The 24529-nt window shown below is 40.2% G+C and overlaps 2 protein-coding genes across 2 annotated transcripts; both read right to left on the bottom strand.

Annotated features, from left to right (window-relative positions):
* Window positions 1-636: 636 nt before the first annotated feature.
* LOC121521103 (gastrula zinc finger protein XlCGF57.1-like) lies at window positions 637-9491 on the bottom strand. Its single transcript, XM_041804848.1, has 2 exons — window positions 9279-9491; window positions 637-2562 (listed from the first exon to the last, which is right to left on the bottom strand). Exons 1-2 carry the CDS (start codon window positions 9436-9438, stop codon window positions 1253-1255), a joined length of 1470 nt encoding a protein of 489 aa, XP_041660782.1. The 5' UTR covers window positions 9439-9491; the 3' UTR covers window positions 637-1252.
* Window positions 9492-16709: 7218 nt separating this feature from the next.
* On the bottom strand, window positions 16710-23319 carry LOC121521609 (gastrula zinc finger protein XlCGF57.1-like). The gene is made up of 2 exons (XM_041805720.1): window positions 22947-23319; window positions 16710-18508 (listed from the first exon to the last, which is right to left on the bottom strand). The coding sequence occupies exon 2, from the start codon at window positions 18489-18491 to the stop codon at window positions 16911-16913; it is 1581 nt and encodes a 526-aa protein (XP_041661654.1). The 5' UTR covers window positions 18492-18508; window positions 22947-23319; the 3' UTR covers window positions 16710-16910.
* Window positions 23320-24529: the final 1210 nt, after the last annotated feature.

The raw sequence follows: 24529 nt of genomic DNA, 5'->3' as shown, positions 1-24529 counted from the left end.
ACTTAAGCAGGATTTGTTTTACTCTTAAGTTAAAGTATACATGATCATTGCCCTATCCAAAGATAGACTGTTTGTTGTTTCATAATGCTCTAAAAACTATAAGGATGCCTTTGTTATCTTCTTTGTCTCACTGCAAAGTCCATTGTTATTTTCAATAGGAGCTTTGTCTTGTTTTGTGTTCTTTTTTTTTTTTACCTTATTAGTTTCTTTGTTTCTCTCCTTTTTTATGTTATGTTTGGATAATAATTGTCTTTTCCGACATTTATGTTGCTTATGAAAATAACGTTTTTTTAAAAGTTCTTGAGCCACCTCACATTTTTTTTTTTTTTTTTTTTTTTTTTAGAAATAACTCATTTGTTACTCTTTTGTAATATAAAAATTTACCAGTGTCTGCTTGTTCTCAATCTGGCTTTTAAAGGGTTAAAATCCCCAAATATTCAAATACTTGGTAGTTCTGATCAGGAAGAAAGAGGGGTTAAAGGAAATATAAAAAGGTTTGGCTTAGGGGCTTAAGAATTTTTTTAACACAGCCAGTTCAGTTAATGATAGCATCATGAATAAATCCACAGGAGCAGGGTAAAGTTTACACAATATATATTTGAAAATTATAAGTCATATACCATTAACAACAGCAGGCTTACAATCATTTTTTCAGAGAAAGTGAAAGAATTAAAACAGGTAAATTGTTAGTTGTGTGGACTATTTCCACAGTCCTGATGCATACTAAAATTTTCTGCAGTGACACACTCTGCGCCTTATTAACTGTCTTCTTAGTGTCCATATTTTTAATGCCTAATCATGAGGGAAAGTCGGCTGCAAGTAAAAAGGGTCAGAGTATGTTTATAAAATTAAACAAAAAGATAATAAAGAAAAGCTTAATCAGATTATTTACTGTGTAGCTAGGGGAGCAGGATATATATATGTACATATATACACAAAAGAAATCCCCACAATGCAGCAAAGAGGCACAAACAAGACTGCCACCATGGCAGGGCATTATTTTCATAACTTCACCGTCTCCTCCACCTCACAAAAGGTATGAAGACAATAAACTTCAACTCTCAGTATAAAACAATGCATACTAAAATTATCTGTTGACACAAATGCTGCGCTTATGTTTGATGATACTGTGCATTCAATGCATCTTCCTCGTGTCTCAGCGACCTCTTTGGTGCTGATAAAGCTCTGATGCCTGACAGCAAACACTCTTGCTTTAATCTCATATTCCAAAAGAGTCACAAACCCTGCTGCTCTAAGGTTTTTCATCTTTGTGAGCTGTCATGTGACTTGTCAGAGTAGATTTGAGACTAAATTGTTCACCACACTCAGAGCAGCTGAAGGGTTTTTCTCCTGTGTGAACTAACATGTGCCTGGCCAGACTTCCTTTGGCATTAAATCTTTTATCACACTCGGAGCAGCTGAAAGGTTTCTCTCCAGTGTGAATCATAATATGCAAGTTCATCTGCTCTTTTCGGTTGAACACTTTAGAGCAAAAAGGGCAGCTGAAGGGTTTCTCCCCTCTGTGCAGCGACATATGTGTGGCAAGGTTCGCTTTCAAGGTGAATCTTTTACCACACTCAGAGCAGCTGAAGGGTTTATCCTCAGTGTGGACTAACATGTGTCTGGTCAGATGTGCTTTACGGAGAAATGTTTTATCACACTCAGGGCAGCTGAAGGGTTTTGCTCCTTTGTGAATCAACATGTGATTGATAAGACTACCTTTATGTTTAAAACTGTTGCTGCACTCAGGGCAGCTAAAAGGTTTCTCTTCATTGTGATTTAACATGTGTCTATTTAGTGCTGACTTTTGATTAAATCTCATACCGCACTCAGAGCAGCAGAAGGGTTTCTCTCCTCTGTGAATTGTCATGTGTGAGTTCAGCTGATGTTTCAGGTAAAAACTTTTATCACACTCAGAGCAGCCAAAGGGTTTCTCTCCTTGGTGAATTAACATGTGCGTGGCTAGACTTGCTTTGTGTCTAAATTGTCTGCTGCACTCAGAGCAGCTGAAGGGTTTCTCTCCTGTATGAATTCTCAGATGTATGGTCAGATCACGTCTACGTTTGAATGCTTTACCACACTCAAAGCAGCTATGTGATTTGTTATCAGCATCATAATCTTTCATGTTTTCCAAAGAGTTCAAGTGCAGCTGATGTTCACTGGTCTCCATACACCCATTACCATCGTCAGTATCATCTCCAGAGGAGCCTTCAGTCTTCACTACAATCTCTGGTTGTAAATGTCTCTCTGGATCTGAGTTACTGGCTGGTTCTGCTCCTCCACAGTCCTCTCCATCAGCTCCTGTTTCCATCTGTTCACTCTGTCTTTCATGAAGCTGTGAGGACAGAGGTTTCTCTTGTTCATCTTCACTCTTAACAATGACAATTTTGAAGGGGAACATGGTGATGTCAGCCGCCTCCTGTCCTTCAAGCTGCTCCTCATCCTGACTGCTCCACGATTCCTCCTGTTCCTCTTTGATGTGTGGGAGCCCAGAGTCCTCCTGGTCCAGACTGGAGCTCCACTCCTGCTGCTCCTCTTTAATCACCAGCAGCTGTTGGTTGTCTGCAGGATACAGTAAACAAAAATTAAACATATGTGACGTCACATATATGACATCAGTAAAACCCCCTATTGTTGTGTGTATAGCTCCACCTTTTTGGGACGGATAGGTAAGATTGGTACCCCCACGCAAGGGTGGCAAAAAGTGGGATGGTACGGGTCAGTTTTTTGGGACCCTTTCCAACTTTTGCTCTATGGAAACGCAAAAAATATGTACCGTTCCATACTGAACTGAACCTGACTGCTTGGTGGAAACAACCTAAAAGTGACACACTGGGGGAAAATCAACAGATTTTAATTGTTTCACTGATAAAACACTACAAAAGGCCCATGAATGCTTTTCCTATCCAAAGACCTTTGTATAAACTACTTCATAACTGCTTTATCTTGGTTGTTGTCAATACTTGCAAATCTAATTTTGGCAGTTTCAGAGTAAACCAAGCCTCACACCCCCTAAGATCTTTTTTATGAAAAAAAAAAAAAAAACATCTACTTGCAAATATTTTGCCTCATATTGCAAATTTAATATAAAGTGTATATTGAAGGGGAGGATCATTTTTATGTCACTATTTTTGATAAAGAAAAACAAACAAGAAAAGTAAGTTTTTTCAAATAATTCTAAAAAGACAACTCAATGTATGTATAATGTGTAGAGCATAAAATCTCTGCAGCAAAAATTGTATTTAACTGGTATTTTGAAACATTTCAGATAATAAAAAACATTGCATTGTTTGCAATTTGAATACTGGAGCTGGCCATGATGCAGTTTGATGCAATTTTTGATTAACTGCCCAGCCCTACCCTCAAAGCACAAGAACTGTTAAGCTGACACAGAAAACTGCAGTATTAATCAAGAATGAGCCGATGAGTGTTTGTTTTTCATGCATTTTCTTTGCTAATAATGGCTAAGAGGTGGATTTTGTAAAACTGATCAAACAGAAGCACAATTGTTACAAAAAAAAAGTTTGAATCTCAAGTATTTGCTGGACTCACTTTAATCTCTGTCTGGATTAGAGAGATAAAAACAGAAAATATAACCTAAATGCGTCAATGTACAGTGCTTAACAAATTTATTAGACCACCACCCAAAGTAAGGTTTATGCAACAGCTGCCCTAAATTAACAGCATTGGTAATTACCAAAATCATTTTTTTATGTTTCTGCAATTGTTAATACACCAATACGTAGAAGCTCTTTAACCCAAATGATATTTTTAATGCTAAAATATAATTATTATTGTTATCCGTGAATTTTCAAATTTACTGACTTACAAAAAAAAAAATGAAAAAAAAAAAAATAGTAAAGCACATGAATATGTCTTGATGAATATGTCAAATTATTGTTATTTATTGTCATTCCTGAACAGAAAAATGAGTTTTAGTGGTTGAATGTTATGCTTGATTCATTTCGGACGTTTCAGAGAAGCCAAGTGAGCCGGCTCAAATTTGGGTATAAAAAGGTGAATTCAATTTAAAATCCGTCATTCCTGTTCAACATGCCAAAACATGGAGAGCTCACTGAAAAGGAAAGAGTCGGCATTAAAGCACTTCTGAAGCTGGGTGGAGGGAGGTAGTTGGGTAGGTAGGTTGGTAGTTGGTTGGGCAGGTAGGTGGGTAGGTGGGTAGGATGGTAGGTAGGTAGGTTGATATGTAGGTAGGTAGGTGGGTAGGTAGGTAGGTAGGGAGGTAGGTTGGTGGGTTGGTAGGCAGGTGGGTACGTAAGTAGGTACGTAGGCAGGTAGGTAGGTAGGGAGGGTGATATGTAGGTTGGTAGGTGGGTATGGTAGGTAAGTAGGTAGGTGGGTAGGTAGGGAGGTAGGTAGGTTGGTAGGTTGGTAGGTAGGAGGGAGGTTGTTATATGGGTAGAGTGGTAGGTAGGTAGGTGGGTAGGGTGCAGGGAAGGTCGGTAGGTAGGGAGGGAGGTAGTTGGGTAGGTAGGTTGATAGGTGGGTGGGCAGGTAGGTAGGTAGGTAGGTAGGTTGGTAGGTAGGTTGGTAGGTGGGTAGGATGGTAGGTAGGTAGGTTGATATGTAGGTAGGTAGGTAGGTAGGTAGGTAGGGAGGTAGGTTGGTGGGTTGGTAGGTAGGTAGGTAGGTGGGTACGTAAGTAGGTACCTAGGCAGGTAGGTAGGTAGGGAGGTTGGTATGTAGGTTGGTAGGTGGGGAGGTACGTAGGTAGCTAGGAAGGTGGGTAGGTAGGTTGGTTCGTAGGTAGGTAGGTAGTTAGATAGGTAGGTAGGCTGGTTGGTTGGTAGGTAGGTCGGTAGGTAGGTAAGTAGTGATGTAGGGAGGTTGGTAGGTAGGAGGGTATATAGGTGGGTAGGATGTTAGGAAGGAAGGTAGGGAGATAGGGTGGTAGGCAGGTAGGTAGGCAGGTAGGTAGGTTGGTAAGTGAATGAGTGGGTAGGTAGGTTGGTAGGTAGGTTGGTTGGGAGGTAGGAAGATAGGTAGGTAGATAGGTGGGTAGGTAGGTAGGTAGGTAGGTTGGTAGGCTGGTAGGTAGGTTTGTAGGTAGGTAGGTAGGAAGGTAGAATGGTGGGTTGGTAGGTAGGTAGGTAGGTGGGTACGTAAGTAGGTACGTAGGCAGGTAGGCAGGCAGGTAGGAAGGGAGGATGGTATGTAGATTGGTAGGTTGGTAGGTAGGTAGGTAGGTTGGTAGTCAGGTAGAGCTGTAGGTAGGGAGGTAGGTAGGTTGATAGGTGGGTATGGTAGGGAAGTAGGTAGGTGGTTGAAAGGGAGGTAGGTAGCTTGGTAGATTGGTAGGTAGTTAGGTAGGGAGGTTGTTAGATGGGTAGGTAGGTGGGTAGGGTGCAGGGAAGGTCGGTAGGTAGGGAGGGAGGTAGTTGGGTAGGTAGGTTGGTAGGTGGGTGGGCAGGTAGGTGGGTAGGATGGTAGGTAGGTAGGTTGATATGTAGGTAGGTAGGTGGGTAGGTAGGTAGGGAGGGAGGTAGGTTGGTGGGTTGGTAGGTAGGTAGATGGGTACGTAAGTAGGTACGTAGGCAGGTTTGTATGTAGGTTGGTAGGTGGGTATGGTAGGTAGGTAGGTACGTAGGCAGGTAGGCAGGTAGGTAGGTAGGGAGGATGGTATGTAGGATGGGAGGTGGGTATGGTAGGTAAGTAGGTACGTGGGTAGGTAGGGAGGTAGGTTGGTAGGTAGGTAGTTAGGTAGGGCGGTTGTTAGATGGCCAGAGTGGTAGGTAGGTAGGTAGGTATGAGGGTTGGTAAGTGGGTGGGTAGGTTGGTTGGTTGGTAGGTAGGGAGGTTGGTAGGTGGGTAGGTCGGTAGGGTTGTAGTTGAGTAGGGTGCCAGGTAGGGAGGTAGGTAGGATTGTAGGTGGGTAGGGTGCTAGGTAGCAAGGTAGGTAGGTAGGAAGGTAGGTTGGTAGGTAGGTAGGATGGTAGGTAGGTTGGAAGGTTGGGAGGGTGGTAGCGGTGGAGAAAGTTGGTAGAAGTGTAGAAATATAGGTTGGTATGTAGATTGGTAGGGAGGTATGTAGAGTGGTAGGTAGGTAGGTGGGGAGGTAGGTAGGTACGTGGTTTTAATAGGAAGGGAGGTTGGTGTGAAGGTTGGTAGGTGGGTAGGTAGGTAGGTAGGTAGGTATGAAGGTTGGTAATTGGGTGGGTAGGTTGGTTGGTAGGTTGGTTGGTTGGTAGGTAGGGAGGTTGGTAGGTATGTAGGTTGGTAGGGTTGTAGTTGGGTAGGGTGCTAGATAGGGAGGTAGGTAGGGTTTTAAGTGGGTAGGGTGCTAGGTAGGTATGTAGGTTGGTAGTTTGCTAGGTTGGCAGGTAGGTAGGATGGTAGGTAGGTTGGAAGGTGGGGAGGGTGGTAGGTGTGGAGAAAGTTGTTAGAAGTGTAGAAATATAGGTTGGTATGTAGATTGGTAGGTAGGTATGTAGATTGGTAGGTAGGTAGGTGGGAAGGTTGGTAGGTGGGTAGGATGGTAGGTAGGTAGGTAGGTTGGTTGGAAGGGAGGCTGGTAGGTGGTTAGGTAGGTAGGTAGCTTGGTAAGTAGGTAGATAGGTAGGTAGGGTGGTTGTTTGGTAGGTAGGTTGGTATGTAGGTTGGTAGGTGAATGGTTAGGTAGGTAGGTTGGTAGGTTGGTAGATAGGTAGGTAGGTAGGTAGGTGGGTATGTAGGTTGGTAGGTGGGTAGGTAGGTAGGTTGTTAGGCAGGTAGAACTGTAGGTAGGTAGGTTGATAGATAGGTAGGTAGGTAGGTAGGTAGTAGGTATCTTGGTAGGTAGGTAGGCTGGTATGTAGGTAGGTTGGTGGGTGTGGGTTGGTTGCTAGGTAGGTAGGTAGTTTGGTAGGTAGGTGGGGAGGGAGGATGGTATGTAGGTTGGTAGGTAGGTAAGTAGGTTGGTGCGAAGGAAGGTTGGTATGTAGGTTGGTAGCTGGGTAGGTAGGTAGGTAGGTAGGTAGGTAGGTGGGTAGGTAGGTTGGGAGGTAGGTAGGTTGGTAGGAAGGGAGGCTGGGAGGTGGTTGGGTAGGTAGGTAGGTTGGTAGGTAGGAAGATAGGTAGGTAGGTTGGTTGGTAGGTAGGTACGTGGGTGGGTAGGTAGGTAGGTTGTTAGATAGGTAGGTAGGTAGGTAGGTAGGTAGGTAGGTTTGTAGGATAGTAGGTAGGTAGGTAGGTAGGTTGATAGGTAGGTTGGAAGGTGGGTTGGTAGGAAGGTAGGTTGGCATGTAGGTTGGTAGGTAGTGAGGTTGGTATGTGGGCTGGTAGGTTGGTGGGTTGGTAGGTGGGTGGGTAGGTAGGTAGGTAGGCAGGGAGGGAGGTGGGTGGGGAGGGTAGGTCGGTAGGTAGGTATGTAGGTAGATAGGTTGGTAGGTAGGTAGGTAGGTTGGTTGGTAGGTAGGTAGGTAGGTAGGTTGGTAGGTAGGTAGTCTGGTATTTAGGTTGGTAGGCAGATTGGTAGGTAATTGGGTAGTTAGTTAGGGAGGTAGGTAATTTGAAAGATGAGTAAGTATGTGAGTGGCTAGGTAGGTAGGCAAGTAGGTTGGTTGGTAGGTAGGGATATTGGTAGGGAGGTAGCTTAGGAGGTAGGTAGGTAGGGAGGTAGGTAGGTTGGTTGGTAAGGAGGTTGCTCGGTAGGTAGGTAGGTAGGTAGGTTGTTAGGTTGGTAGGGAGTTTGGTATGCTATTGGTAATATTTCCGATCATTATTTACACTCTTAAGAAGGACGTTCCACATCTAGATTGCAACAGAAACTATTAATGTAGGAGTATTGACAAAAGATCACGCAGGCATAGAGGCACCTCAACCTCAAGGTGTAGGATCCTCCAGAGGCTTGAAATTGTGTATAAACCTACTTTTCAGCCCCCCTAACCAATGCTCACAAACAGAAACGGTTGCAGTGGACCAGAAATACATGAAGACTCATTTTCAAATAGTCTTGTTGACTGATGGGTGCCGTGCAACCCTGGATGGTCCAGATGGAGGAGTAGTGGATGGTTGGTGGATGGCCACCGTGTCCCAACAAGGCTGTGACGTCAGCAAGGAGGGGGAGGAGTCATGTTTTTGCCGGAATCATGGGGAGGGGGCTAGTCGGCCCCTTTAGGGTGCCTGAAGGTGTGGAAATGACCTCGGCAAAGACCTATATAGAGTTTCTGACTGACCACTTTCTTCCATGGTACAAAGAGAAGAACTGTGCCTTCTGTAGCAAAATCATCTTCATTCATGACAATGAACCATCTCATGCTGCAAAGAATCCCTCTGTGTCATTGGCTGCTATGGGCATAAAAGGAGAGAAACTCATGGTGTGGTCTCCATCCTCCCCTGACCTCAACCCAACTGAGAACCTTTGGAGCATCCTCAAGCTAAAGATCTTTGAGGGTGGGAGGCAGTTCACATCAAAACAGCAGTTCTGAGAGGATATTCTGACATCCTGCAAAGAAAATCCAGCAGAAACTCTCCAAAAACTCACAAGTTCAATGGATGCAAGAATAGTGAAGGAGATATTAAAGAAGGGCTCCTATGTTAACATGGAACTTGGCCTGTTAAGATGTTTTTAATTGAAATAGCTTTGATTTCAATAAATATGACCTCCTAATGCTGCAGATTCAACAAATGACTATTTTCAGTTCTTTATGACCTATAAAATGTTTTAAAACTCTGTTTTGAATAACAATGTGGAACAGTGCATTTTGAGGTTTTATTTTTAATAAAAAGTTATCATTGGGAGGTTTGTTCAATAAAATTTCAATTATGTTCTAACAGTTGATAGCTTGGAAATTAAACTGAATGTCATTTGCATCAATTATTTAGGAAAATCAGAGAAAAATATCATTTGCATAATAATTTGGAAAGTGGTGTAATACTGAAGATTCTTGATGATCAAACCTGTTCTGATTAATTCTGAAGGTTGATAATGATCAAACCTGCTCTGATTAATACTGAAGGTTATTGATGATCAAACCTGCTCTGATTAATACTGAAGGTTAATGATGATCAAACCTGCTCTGATTAATACTGAAGGTTAATGATGATCAAACCTGCTCTGATTAATACTGAAGGTTAATGATGATCAAACCTGCTCTGATTAATACTGAAGGTTAATGATGATCAAACCTGCTCTGATTAATACTGAAGGTTAATGATGATCAAACCTGCTCTGATTAATACTGAAGGTTAATGATGATCAAACCTGCTCTGATCAATACTGAAGGTTAATGATGATCAAACCTGCTCTGATTAATACTGAAGGTTAATGATGATCAAACCTGCTCTGTGTAATCGAAGCTGAAGCGTTAGACCATCCTCCAGTGTCTGTTGTGTCACCTCCTCCTCTTTTCTCTGTGTTTTTATCAGGTTAATTTTCTTTCCGGCTACTGACGTTTGTTGATGGTTGACTAAAGATTTCGGTGTTTGGACCGCAGACATTTTTTACTAAAACACAGCTGCTTTTATCCGGAAAAACTCCGATAGAAACTCCGTTTAGTCTCCGCCCGAAGCTAGCATGCTAAGTCAACTATGCAGCTGGAATTCACGGGGGGGACGGGGGGAGTCTGGAGTCCCTAAATCCTCGAAGATCGTTGGATTTCCTCCTTAGCAGTCATATACTTACATACACGGGGGTTTTGTATCATATTATATGCTTTGATGAGACTTGTGTAAATTGTAGACGTAAACCAGTGCAGTTAAAGTCGTCATAGATTGCCCCTGGCCCCCCTCTTCCGTTTCACAGTGGTTCGCGCCAAGCCCCCTCCTCTCTCCCCCTCTCCCCACAGTTGGTTTCATCCTAAAGTTGCTTCGTGTCACAAAATGGCTCAGAGTTAGAGATAAAGAAGGAGAAACGCCTGGAAACTAGTTTAAAATTCAGTAGATTTCTGACAGACTAAAGTTTGAATTAATTGTTGATTAACTCAGGGGGTCATAGTTTACTGCTCAGATGTCCTTTGAGGGGTGAAATTCACATTCACGTAAAAACCCATGTACATTAAAAAAGGCGGTGATTAGATGTGATTGATCTGAGAGACCTCAAAGTGGAAGGAACAAAAAATGATGATGAGGTTTAAGGTGGTGAAAATGAATGTGTTTGACTGAAGCATCAAAAATACTTATGGTTGAAAATATAGCTATGAAAATGTGTGTTAAGTAAAAATAAGTGATGATCCAGTCATGAAATAAGTACTTTTTAACATGTTTAACATGTAATTTTGTGAAAAACTTTCCATTTTTTTTCTCCACTCTGGGCCTAAATGTCTGAAGCTTCACAGCAGTTATGGGGTTTTACAGACTTTTGGGTACTATGTCATCATTAAATTATCTATAGGGAATTTCTGAGGTGAGAAATTGATGTTGTTGATTGTTAGTACTGATAGTTTCACATGTTCTGACATTGAATTGTAAATTTGAGCTGTTTTTCTCAGAGCTCCAGGTTCAGCAGCTGTCTACAGTTCTATAGAATGATTCTTAATATTAATAATAATAATAATAATAATAATGGATGCTGTTCTACTGTGTCTGAGTGGAATGTGCATGCATTAACCAAGCTCACTGGCTTGCATTGTTTCTATTGTTTGTGTCTCTAATGTTGAAAGTACTGAGGTGGTCTGGCAGCATGCAGTGTTCAAGGGCTGTAACAAGCTGGCCCATGTGACCAAGAGTACCTTGATGCAGACAAGATGGCCGACATACATCCAATCCATACCAGAAGTCTCAACCGGAAGTCCGTACATCTAAGGTTAGGCTTAGGCATTAAAAGCCAAGCGGTTGGGTTCAGGGTAAGGCAGTGGGGAAGGTGACATATTTGAGATCCAGCATTAAGGGTTAGGCTTAGGCACGAAAAAGACTGACAAAGATTAGCAGCTGAGTCCAACATGAAGAAGAAACTTCCACTTGGGACTTCCGACATGGATTGGATGTATAGCAACGCCCATGTCGGCCATCTTAACTGCAGTTGGGTCCCTCTCCATGTGACTGGGCCCCAGAATGGGCAGCCTTGGCAACAGGTCGGATTGAAAGACCTGAATACAAAAATTAACAGGTGTGGACAAATACTTTTGTCCATCTAGTGTAGTTTAACAGTTAGTTGACTTATGGTAGGAAAGAAGGAAAATACTGTTTTTTATAAAGTAAGTGTTAAGCAGGAGGACTAAACACTTTTGATGCCATAATTTAATGGGGAAGCTGAGTGCCTCTAAAGGTGCGACCCTAAAATAGCCCCTGATTTAGTCAGTCAGTGGATGTGATGGAAGGACAAAGACGGACCAACACTAGAGGGCACCTGAGTCCTGTCAGTGCTCTGTTGGGTCAATCACAGATGGGAGGAGATGATTCTGATGTAAGATCCTGGATCTCCTCCTCTCTCAGGTCTGAGTTCACACAAAGGACTGTCTTCCTTGGTTCCACTTTTCCATGTACAACCCCAGTTCCCAAAAATCTGTGTCGCTTTGTAAAATGTAAATAAAAACAGAATGATTGTCAAATCTTATAAACCCATATTTTATTCACAATAGAACAGAAACAACAGATCAGAGGTTAACCTGAGACATTTTACCATTCATGAAAAATACTAGCTCCAAAACAGCTGGAAGAGCATTTTACAAGTCAGGTTGATTATCAACAGGTCAGTCACATGACTGGGTATAAATTTCCCAGTGAGTCTCTCAGAAGTAAAGATGGGCAAAGGTTCACCAATCTGTGAAAAACCGTCTAAAAATTGCAGGGTGCCTGACTGGAGGGGTGAAATAATGTTCTGTCCTCTTATTTTGAATGAGAAAGACACACGGTGTCGCTTTTAAAGCCATAAACGGCGTAATTATCGTATCCTCAGTTAGGAGGCACTTCAAAGAAAAAGGTGGCTCAGTAAAGTAATAGATGATGAAATGTAAAATAAAGTCATGGAGGAATGGGAATAAAAGGAAACAAAAAAATACATAAAGAAAGTTTATTTAGATTAAATATTGTGTTGCTAGAGGAGCAGTATATAATGGTACTTAACTTCATATACACTCACTTGCCAATTCATTAGGTACACCTTGCCAGTACCAGGTTGGACCCCCTTTTACCTTCAGGGCTGCCTTAATTGTTTGTGGCATAGTTTCAACAAGGTGTTGGAAACCTTCCTCAGAGATTTTGTTCCACACTGACATGATAGCATCACACAGGTGCTGCAGATTTGTCGGCTACACATCCATGATGCGAATCTTCTGTTCCACCACATCTCAAAGCTGCTCTACTGGACTGAGATCTGGAGACTGCGGAGGCCATTGGAGTACGGTGAACTCATTCTTAGGTTCAAGAAACCAGTTTGAGTTGATTTGAGCTCTGTGACATGATGCATTGGCCTGCTGGAAGTATCCTTTACAGGGGTGTCAAACTCAAGGCCCGGGGGCCAAATCTGGCCCATGGTGCAGTTTTCCCCAGCCCACAAAGATCATATCATATTTTAATTAGAACTGGCCCACAGGTCTAAGGTCTGCAGATTTCTTTCAGTATAGAAATGTAAATTTAACCTTGAAGATTTAAAATATCCTTTAAGTCATAAAAATTGGAAAAACTAAAGAGTCAAAATAATGAGATAGAAAGTAGGGAATGAGGGAGAGGAATAAAAGTGTTTTCATTTAAGATTTTCAATTTGGGTCTTAAAATTATGATTTAAACTTAGCATTTTAACTTTTTATCTCACATGGTGAACTTGTAGATTCCAATTTTATATTTCAAGTCATATTTTGAAATTTCAAGTTCATAAATTAAAATTTAATCCAATGACTTTTTGAATTCAGGATTTAAAATTTTACCTCATATTTTGACCTTTTAGATTCATAATCTTAAATCTTAAGTAACGTGTCTAACATTTTAAACACAAAATTTTGTTTTTTTTATCTCATATTTTGACCTTTTAGATTCAGTCTTGAATCTAAGCGCGATTTGAATATTATTATCTCATATTTTGACTTTTACACTCATGTTTTTTTACTTTCTGTCTCATATATTTCCCTTTTGAATACATTATTTTGACTTTGGATTTTGTGTTCTGACCTTTTGAACTAATATTTGGACTTCTTTCTCAGAATTTGAGCCTTTTAACTTATCATTTTGACTTTTTTTTAAAACAATCTCAAAATCATTCATCATCAGTTTTTCTCCCCCTTATTTAACTACCTGTGAAAATAAGGTTTACAGTTTATGGTTAAAGGTTTACCCAGTTAGGCCTTCAGGTTAGACCTAAATTCAGATTTCGGCCCCCACTGTGATTGAGTTTGACATTCCTGCTTTAGAAGATGGTACACTGTGGTCATAAAGGGATGGACATATTCAGCAACAATACACAGGTAGGCTGTGGGGTTTTAACCAAGCTCAGTTGGTACTAAGAGGCCATGAAAATATCCCCCACACCATTACCCGATCCAGCGGGCTGGTTGGATCCATGCTTTCATGCTGTTTACTCCAAATTTTGACCCTACCATCTGAATGTTGCAGCTGAAATCCAGACTCAACAGACCAGGCAACATTTTTCTGATCTTCTATTGTCCAGTTTGGTGAGCCTGTGTGAACTGTAGCCTCAGTTTCCTGTCCTTAGCTGGCAGGAGTGGTACCAGTGTGTTCTTCTGCTGCTGTAGCCCCTCTGCTTCAAGGTTCCATGTGCTGAGTGTTCAGAGATGGTATTCTGCAGACCTTGGCTGTAAGGCATGGTTATTTGAGTTTCTGTTGCCTTTCTATCATCTTGAACCAGTCTGCTTTATTCTCCTCTTACTGCTGACGTCAACAAGGCATTTTCATCCACACAACCACAGCTAACTGGTTATTTTCCCTTTTCCAGACCGTTCTTTGTAAACCATAAAGATGATTGTGCGTGAAAATCTCAGTAGATCAGCATTTTCTGAAATACTCAGACAACAACACGCCACATTCAAAGTGCCTTGAATCTCCTTTCTTCTCCACTCTGATGCTCGGTTGGAACTTCAGCAGGTTGTCTACATGCCTACATGCATCGAGCTGCTGCCACTGATAAAGTGGCCGGTGAGTGTACTCAGCTGTGATTAGGTATTTTCCCCCTTCCTGATTTCAGATGGATTTTTTGCATATCTGTCACACTTAAAGATCATCAACCTAATTTTAATATCAGACAAAGATAAACTGAGTAAATACTAAAGTCAGTTTTTAAATGAGGATTTTTAAAGGTAAATCCATCCAAACCTACCTGGTCCTCTGTGAAAAAGCAATTGCCCCTGTAGCGCCACATTATGTAATAACGCTGCATTATGTAATAACGCCGCATTATGTAATAATGTAATACATTTTCAATTCATTATGGACTAACGCCGCATTTTGTAAGCCACTAAGTGGTTAGGGTTAGGGCAAGGTAGTAGGGTATACCCTGGAGCCCACCTTAAGTCCTAGGGTTAAGGTTAGGTGTTTAGTCTAGAGCCCTGAAGGGGGGTTAGGTTTAGGCATAAATCACTAAGTGGTTAGAGTTAGGGCAAGGTAGTTAAAAAAACTGGTTGTTAGCAGCATCAACTGCAAGCAAGCATTTGTAATAACAGTCAGTGAGTCTTTCACATCCCTGCAGAGGAATGTTGTCCCCACTCTTCTTTACAGAATTGTTCTAATCCAGCTATATTGAACAGCTTGTTTAAGGTCATGCCACAGCATCGCCATCAGATTTAAGTCCAGACTTTGGTTGAATCCCAATTCTCCTCTTAACCCTCAATCTCACCCTCAAGCTCAACCCTCAGTCTTAACTTGCCCCTCAAAACCAGTGTAAGGGCCATCTTGTGACTTAGAAATGGGAAACTCCTTAATAGCAGTTACGATTTCAGACTGCAGCTCAACGTCACCATATAACACGGCCATTAGCTAACGCAAAACACCAGTTGTAACTCGTAGGCTTGAGATGGTTACTGGCTTACCATCGTAAAAATAAAGTAAATGTTACACTACAAAAAGGCAAATAATCAATAAAATAACATTAAACTAAGATATTGGGGTGGTTTTTGTAATTTTTTAGATCTCTATTAACAAAGAAATTTACATTTGTTGCTTGATTTCTTACCCGCATTCGCCACCATCTTTCTTTGAGAGATAACCCTCAATACCAAAGGAGCTCCAGAAACATCTCAAAGTTGAGGGAGATTAAACCCTCAAACTCGCCCGTCAACTCAACTCTCGGGAGAATTGGGGCAGTCCTTCGCACTTCGCGGGAACACACATTTTGAGACTGAGGGTTAAGATTAAAGGTTGATGACAGAATGGGGATTCAGCCTAACCTAGACAACTCCAGAACCTTCATTCAGTTTTTAGTCCATTCAGAGGTGGACTTGCTGGTGTGTTTGGGATCATTGTCCTGCTTCTGCGGTGGTCCAACTCCTGGTCCAGACCATCAGACTACTACCACCATGTTTGACTGTTGGTCTGATGTTCTTTTGATGAAATGCTGTGTTAGTTTTACTCCAGATGAAACGCACTGTCTGGTCAGTCCACAGAATATTTTCCCAGAAGTCTTGGGGATCATCAGGATGTTTTTAGTCAAATGTGAGACGAGCCTTTGTGTTCTTTTTGGTCTGCAGTGGATTTGGCCTTAGAACTCTTCCATGATACTATTGTTGCCAAGTCTCTTTCTTATTGTTGAATCATTAACTCTAACCTTAACTAATGATAATGGCTCTCAGTGCAGTTAGCTGGAGTCCCAAAGCCTTAGAAATATCTTTGTAACCTTCTCAGACTGATTGGCCTTTCAGACTTGCAGGGCTCCGTGCCGGTTCTGGTTCCTGAACCTAATTTGGAACCGGCTGGCACGTTCAAACCGTGAAAAAAATTGGTTCTGAACCTGAGAAATTGATTCTCAACTGGAACCAAAAATAGTTGGTTCTTTCTTGGGAACCGTGACATCATCAGTGGGTGTATCCCATTCTATGTTGTGAAGACGAGCAGAAAATTGAGAAAAATTGGTCTGCTGGGGAGACAATTGTAACCTGGGCATCGACAGAATTCCAGGTAAAGCTGGAGAGTAGAACAAGGAAGATCAACTTATATGCTGAACTTGCAGAAGAGATATTGAAGGGCTGGGTTCACCTGAACGCCAGACCAAATAATTAATAAACTCAAGAAACTGAATACCAGAACAGCAGGAAAGACCTGGAAAAAAGTGGAGCTGGATGCATGTCCATTGTGTCCGTCCACTTTGCTTCTGCTTACATTGTGTGAACGCAGGCTGGTTCACCAGAAAGCACCAAGGTTCTGAGACTCCAGAACCAGAACCATGTCTGTCTGAAAACACCTTGATAGAAGTCAGTGACTTTGTTTCTCCACTGTTCTTGAATTTCTTTGAAAGGCACTGTGATGGGTTGGAGATCTTTTAGCCTACTTCACTTCATCAGACAGGCTCTATTCAAGGGGTTTCTAGTTCAACAGGTCTGGCAGTAATCACATCTGGGTGTGGATAGTGAAATTGAATTCAACTATCCAAAAATGTAGTTAATCACAGATAATTCATGAATAATAAGAGAAGGCATTGACTTTCTGACATAGGGCTGATAGGTTTGGATGGCTTTTTCCCCTAATAAATGTTTAGGAATTGACTTTTGTAGTTACTCAGGTTATCCTTGTCTGATATCAAAATTGGTTTGATGATCTGAAACATTTAAGTGTGACAAATATGCAAAAAAAAATTTGAAATCAGGAAGGAGAACAAAACTTTTTCACAGCACAGTAAACTGTGGCAGTTTATTATTTTTAACACTCCACTGTATTATCAGATAATCAAGAGTACTTATCACAAAAGGTATCAAGAAAGATGAAACTGGAAGTCTCTTATAAAGGACTGCATACTTAAATAATCTGCTGCCCTTTTGTTTGATGATTTAGTGCATACAAAGCAGCTTCCTCATGTCTCAGCCATCTATTTGAGGTCAATTAAGCTCTGATTCTTGACAAGAAACTGCAGCTCTAAGTTTTCCATCTCTGTGAGCTGCCATGTGACTTTTTAGAGTAGACTTGAAACTAAACTTTTCACCACATTTGGAGCAGCTGAGGTGTTTATCCTCAGTGTGAAGCAACATGTGTCTGGTCAGATGTGCTTTACGGTAAAATGTTTTATCACACTCAGAGCAGCTGAAGAGTTTTTCTCCTGTGTGAAGCAACATGTGTTTGGCCAAACTTGCTTTGGCATTAAATCTTTTGCCACACTCAGAGCAGCTGAAGGGTTTTTCTCCTGTGTGAAGCAACATGTGTTTGGCCAAACTTCCTTTGGCATTAAATCTTTTGCCACACTCAGAGCAACTGAAGGGTTTCTCTCCAGTGTGAACCATAGCATGCAGGTTCAGATGCTCTTTTCTGCTGAATCTTTTAGAGCACACAGAGCAGCTGAAGGGTTTTTCCTCTCCATGAAGTGACATGTGTTTGACAAGGTTTGCTTTCAAGGTAAATCTTTTACCACACTCAGAGCAGCTGAAGGGTTTGTCCTCGCTGTGAACTAACATGTGTCTGGTCAGATTGGCTTTTCGATGAAATGTTTTATCACACTCAGAGCAGTTGAAAGGTTTCGCTCCTCTGTGAATTAACATGTGATTGGTTAGACTGCCTTTATGTTTGAATTGTTTGCTGCACTCAGAGCAGCCAAATGGTTTGTCCTCTGTGTGACTTGTCATGTGTAGGTCCAGCATTCGTTTTAGGTGATAGCTTTTATGGCACTTAGAACACTTGAATGGTTTTTCATCTGTGTGCCTTAACATGTGTCTCTTCAGTGTGGACTTTTGGTTAAATCCTCTACCACACTCTGAACAGCAGAAGGGTTTCTCTCCTCTATGAATTGTCATGTGAGAGTTCAGATTATGTTTCAGGAAAAATCGAATACCACACTCAGAGCAACTGAAGGGTTTCTCTCCTTGGTGAATGGTCATGTGATTAGCCAGACTTGCCTTGTGTCTGAATTGTTTGCTGCACACAGAGCAACTGAAGGGTTTTTCTCCTGTATGAATTCTCAGGTGTATGGTCAGATCATGCCTTCTTTTGAATGCTTTACCACACTCAAAGCAGATATGTAATTTGATATCAGTTGTCTTATTTTTCATGTGTTCCACTGAGTTTGAACCTGATTCATGTTCTCTGGTCTCCCTCCAATCTTCACTGTCGTCAGTCTCATCTCCAGAGGAGCCTTCAGGCTTGTCCTCAATGTCTGGATGTAACTGTGTCTGTCGATCTGAGTTCCTAGCTGGTTCTGCTCCTCCACAGTCCTCTCCATCAGCTCCTGTTTCCATCTCTTCAGTTTGTCTCTCAAAAAGATGTGAGGACAGAGGTTTCTCTTCTTCATCTTCATACTTAACAGTGACAATTTTGAAGGGGAATGTGGTGGTATCATCCTCCTCCAGTCCTGGAAGCTGCTCTCCCTCTTGACTGCTCCACAGCTCCTCTCGTTCCTCTTTAATGAGTGGGAGCTCAGTGCCCTCCAGGTTCAGACTGGAGCTCCACTCCTGATGCTCTTTTGTACTCATCAACAGCTTCTAGATATCTGCAGGACACAGCAAACAAATATTGAATATTACTTTAAAAAATGTAGATAATCCTTCATCCAGCCAAAACTATTTGACTGTTGCAGAAAAACACTGATGCTGTCTTCCCTCTGGTGACTGCTATCAGATGTAGTTTAATGAAAATCTTATAAGAACACAGAATTACTATACTTAACTTCTGTCTGCTGTTGTATCATTTTGCAGGAAAAACAGTTGAATAGAGCACAAATACTGTGGATAAACCAGGAGAGTTATAGGCCTTCATATCAGAAAACAATGAGAAGCATTCAGCAACCTTACAGCTGAGCTACAAAAGAGATGCTTCATTATCCTGGAGTCAGATTTCCATTTACAAAACAACAAGCACAGATTATTTGCACCATTCAATGTGTTAAACGTGACAATTTAGTGATACACCGATTGGGAAGATCAGGGCAATATCGATGTTTTTTCGTTAACTGTTGCTTGTTTAATGTTCGTGATTTTTCGACCATCAACTAAAATTGATTTTTATTGCTAAACAGCAGTACAGTTCTATTCATTATTACTTCAGAGGGAATAAATTCAACCAGAGAAGTCCACAATGCAACTGTTTAATTTAAACTTAATAGAAAAAAATTCTCTCTGCAGCATAGCCTCATTAGCCTGAAATAAATCCCTACTTTTTTAAATCAGCTTTCACATAAACTATATTACTTTAAACCAGGGGTCATCAAGTAGCTCCTTGTTCTGTCATAAAAATAAGAGAAAGTTAAAATTATTGTATAAAAAGTCAGGAATGTGGGAAAATACATTTCTGTTTTCATTTCATATTCTTGGTTTTGCATCTCACAGTTATCAAGCAAAGTTATGATTTTGACTTTTTATTTCATATTTTGACCTTTTCAGTTCACATTTTTGACTTTTTATCTTATTTTCTACCTTTTTGATCCTGAATTTTAAATTTTTTAGTAATAGTTTGACCTTTTAACTCATGGTTTTATTTTTTTCTCTAGTTTTGACCTTTATAGCTCCTTACTTTGACTTTTATCTCATAATTTGGCCTTTTGGATCCTGTACTTAAAATTTTAAGTAATATTTAAACCTGTAAAACTCAAAATTCATTTTTTTATATTTTTAACCAATCATTTTGAAATGTATCTCATATTTTGACCTTTAAAACTCATACTTTCACATTTTTATCTCATGTTTTGACCCTTAAAAATCATGATTTAAACTTTCTTTCTTATATATTTGCCTTTTAAAAACATGATGTTGACTTTAAATGCCTTTTGAGCTAATAAGTTTGAATTTGTATCTCAGATTTTGAGCCTTTAAACTTACCATTTTTACTTTTTTAAATCTCACAATCATTTATCATCAGTCCTAATGTTTTTCCCCCATAATTCATTGCTGGTAAAAATGAGGTTGACAGTTTATGGTTAAATGTTGGCCTTGTTCGGCCCTCAGGTTAGACCCAAACTCAGAATTCGGCCCCTGCTGTGATTAAGTTTGTCATCCCTGCTATGGAGCATTTTACCTGCTAAAGAGGAGACCGAAGGGAGTAATCCACCAAAAAAACAAACAACTGAAAGAGGCTGCTGTGAAAGCCTGGAGAGGCATCACAGAAGAAGAATGCTAAAGTTTGGCGATGTCAGTGAGTCACAGGCTTGATGCAGTTATAGTAAGAAAATAATTTACGAATAAATATAAAGTCTTATTCACTTTATTTTAAGTATCTCTGTTCCAATGCTTTTGCTCACCTAAAGATGTGCTGTTCCGTTATAAATAAAGCTACCTTCTAAGTGGTGTATCAGATCCAGATGTAAACATCTGGAAATAAAAGCTGAATTGTTGGTCTATAATCTCATATTCATCTTTTTTTAAACCCAAATGTTTTTAGTCTACATCAAAAATAAAGAAATTGGGCCCACCGTTCCAAAACTTTTGGAGGGGACTGTATGAGACATGTCCTGCCCTTCCCAAAAGTGTTTGGGACTTCTCAAAAACAGAAGGTGACTGGGTGAACATTCTGTCTGTCACATTCATGACGGGCCAATCAGAGCGATGAGACAAAATGAGGTATTAGGTATGCACCGCTCTGGTAATAACCTGAGGTTAGCAGACAGACACTGCTGTAGTTTACGAACAGTGGAGATTGTTGTTGGATAAAAGTCATGCCGAGGCCGGTCAGGAGAGGTGTAAAACAACTTTACCAAGGAAAGTTGTCCATTTGCTGTTTGCTCTTGTTTTAATGAAGAAATGTGGCCCAGTTCTAGAAACTACTGCTATACTATCCATAGCTTCAATCAATCCCAAGATTTAAAAGCCTTAAATATGAAAACCTTACAGTCTGACAGTTATGGAGAGCCTAAATCTAATATCAAATGAGTTATCAATAAAAAAAGCATCTTTTCAGAATAATGATTGGCATCTTAAAAAAAAATAAAAAGAAGTTGCATAAGTGTCTGGTCAGACTCTTTCAGTCAAACTGGACAAACTCCCCCATCTTGTGACCTGGCAGACTACAGATCATCAGAGAGCCATCTCCCTCTAAATTCCTCTGTCAACTGGGGATAAAAACATGTGGTAAATTATTAATATTATGCTAAACACTACATTCAACAGTGTTTACAGTGCCTTGCTACTGGTGTTTCCCAATCTCCCGCCATCTATCATCTGATTCTATCAATAGCTACATCAAAGCTAGATGCTGTATTGACAGCAGCCATAGCTACTGTCTTCCAGTACAACTGAAAGCCGCCCATAGCTACCGCCTCATGCTCCTCAAATCACTCTGATTGGTCCAGCCTGCTGTCAGTCATGGCACTATCGTTTCAGATTGGAGCTTTGCGAGATGATCTGCCTGATGACAGACATGAATCTGGACAATCTACCAACTTTCACATTTTCTTGAAACAACATTACATTATGAGATTAGATGGTTGTCATAGTACTCAAAACACATCAATGGTTCACAAGGCATTCTGGGATATTTCCCACAACACTTGGCTTGAAGTGTACCTCTGGAAAGTCTCTGTATGTAGCCCTACACCCCACCCTGACCCTCTATTTAACGAGGATCAGGACACTGTACCGTAGGATGTGAAAGAGCAAAATGAAGTGAAAGGGCTGAGAGTTAATGGTAAGCTTAGACCTCCTCTCTTTATCATTTACTCTCTGTATTTGACTACTCAGGGACTGATGTCATTGAAGGAAAACAATTCAGCAAGTATACAAAAAAGCTACAGAATAACAGTAACCAGAGAAAATATCATTGTTTATTCTCCACCACTGTTAAAATTCAAGATCGTATAATTTCAAATTATAACATCTGTCAAAAAACCCCAATGACTGAAATCAGCTGTGTGTGAATAGAGCTGTAGGTACCCATGTGAAGGCTGTTCAGGGGCCAAAGGCTGCTTTTAAATCAGTGTTAATTTCGTCGACTAAAACTATTTGTCGACAGCCTTATTTTCCATGACAAAAAATAGACTAAAACTAACAAAAATAGATCATTGATGACTAAAACTGACAAAAACTAAGTTTAGTTATCATCAAGATGACTAAAACTAGACTAAAATGTTAAACAGTTTTCATCTGACATTCAAAATCTGTGACATTTCTCTACTGTGGCTAAATCTGCCAAAAAAAAATGCAGCTGTAGCTATTCTGTCTCTCAGCTGTAGAAAGCAGGTGGTACCAGATTTAGGCAAGAAAATAAATGCTTGGACTAAAAGTAAAGACTCAAATGTGAGGACTTTTTATGGACTAAAACTACACTAAAATGTTTTGAGTTTTCGTTGACTAAAACAAGCCTAAAACTAAAAATGATAGAAATGACAAAAATGTGACTAAAACTACAATGCAGTTTAGTTAAAGACTAAAACTAACAGTAAAATTAGAAAATAGCTGCAAAAAATAAACACTGGCACGAATACTAATGAGGAGAAGACTACAACCTAAAACTATGAAGAACCAATGGGTAAATGATGATCAAACCTGCTCTGATTAATACTGAAGGTTAATGATGATCAAACCTGCTCTGATTAATACTGAAGGTTAATGATGATCAAACCTGCTCTGATTAATACTGAAGGTTAATGATGATCAAACCTGCTCTGATTAATACTGAAGGTTATTGATGATCAAACCTGCTCTGATTAATACTGAAGGTTAATGATGATCAAACCTGCTCTGATTAATACTGAAGGTTAATGATGATCAAACCTGCTCTGATTAATACTGAAGGTTATTGATGATCAAACCTGCTCTGATTAATACTGAAGGTTATTGATGATCAAACCTGCTCTGATTAATACTGAAGGTTATTGATGATCAAACCTGCTCTGATTAATACTGAAGGTTAATGATGATCAAACCTGCTCTGATTAATACTGAAGGTTAATGATGATCAAACCTGCTCTGGTTAATACTGAAGGTTAATGATGATCAAACCTTTTCTCTGTAATCGAAGCTGAGGGCTGAAAACAGCATCCACGAGTTTCTGTTGTTGATCTTTCTGCTCTCTGAAGATCTCTTCAGCAGCTTTAAGACTCCTTACACGTTTCTACTCAATCACAGCGACTCTGTGGTCTCAAAATTCCGTCTAAACAGTCTGTCTGTAGCAAAAATGCTATGCTAACTCTGCAGCTAGCATGCTAGGCTAATCCTAATATGCTGCTGGTGCAAAGGGAGAAGGGTCAGAGGAGAAATAGAGAAAATGGAGAGAAGCTTAAGTCAGTTCATGGGTTTCTTCGTCCGTACGGTGGCTCTGAAGGGTCATTACTGCCTCAGAGAATACTTAACACAGCTACAGCTCTTAGCTAACAATACCGACACGTAGGCGCCATAAAGCTAACCAATGCTGCTAACACCATAGATCTGCACAGGTAGAGACCGCGAGCGCTTTCTGGAAAGAAGGCGTCAGGCGGGCGCCATATTAAAGAGGTGCAGTCAGAGCAGAGGGAGGTCTGTCCATGATTAAAAAGCTCAGAATTAGAATTCACTGAAAATGAACCGATTTTCACGCCGTTTGATTTGTCACAATCATCAGACATGCACTTATGATTGAGGGTTTCATACTAGAATTCTTTGATTAATATTAGGTTGAAATTATTCTCGGTGGTCCTCAACTGGTGGTTCGGGACCCAAAAGTTGGTCGCAGAGCCATTTTCAGTGGATCTTGGATTTAAGCCTAGAAAAAAGTCTATGATGTGCTTTAATTTTGAAGGAAATATCTCAAACTCTTTATTGTGTAAAAATCTGTTTTATCTCAAGTCCAGACTGGACCATTTTTCATTGAAATAACACATTTGTAAATTTAAAAATCAAGAATTTGGGTAGTGGTTTATCAGGGATGGGGTGGCATGTGTTGACACTTGACCAGTTGAGAACAAAAGCTCTATAAAGCAGACAGCAACATAGACCTATGTATAACAAAGGCCATTACACTAGGCAAATTCTAATGTATGGAAACATACTGCATTTACTTAAGACAATATTAATCTAATTTCTTTTCTCAGTTAACAAGAGAATGTGTTGTAATGAAAGAAAAATATGCTCAGTCTGAAGCATCTGCAAATAAAAAAGCTTTCTTAAAGAGCTACATTTGTAACCCTGTATATCCTGTAACTTTAAGTTAGTGCAATAAATCACATCCTTTTTGTTGCATTTTTAAACCTTTTTTAAGTTTGTATTCGTTTATCTATTTTTGCACCATTAACAACAAAACCAAAAAATTAAAAAGGTTTAAAACAATACAAACAGCACAAAAGATGATAGCACAAAAAAGATGAAAAATTAAACAGCTACAGTCAGCTTCTTCATTTAAATGTCCATACATAAACCTATATATAAGCAAACTTATATGGAGAGAAATTCAGCCTGGCATTCATATTTTCTAAAGTCACTGTTTCTGTAGTGGAGCTGTTTTTGTGTCGGAGGGCTAAATAATTCTGTATGATTTTATTAAATGTAGGTAAAATATGTCAAATATAGTATTCAAGTGGGGGGCAGGTTAAAAATGCTACTTTTAAGTG

Source organism: Cheilinus undulatus, linkage group 14 (assembly GCF_018320785.1).
Source record: "Cheilinus undulatus linkage group 14, ASM1832078v1, whole genome shotgun sequence".
Taxonomy (NCBI): domain Eukaryota; kingdom Metazoa; phylum Chordata; class Actinopteri; order Labriformes; family Labridae; genus Cheilinus; species Cheilinus undulatus.
The sequence above is the reverse complement of the archived record's forward strand: the minus strand, read 5'-3'. Positions and strand labels throughout refer to the sequence as shown.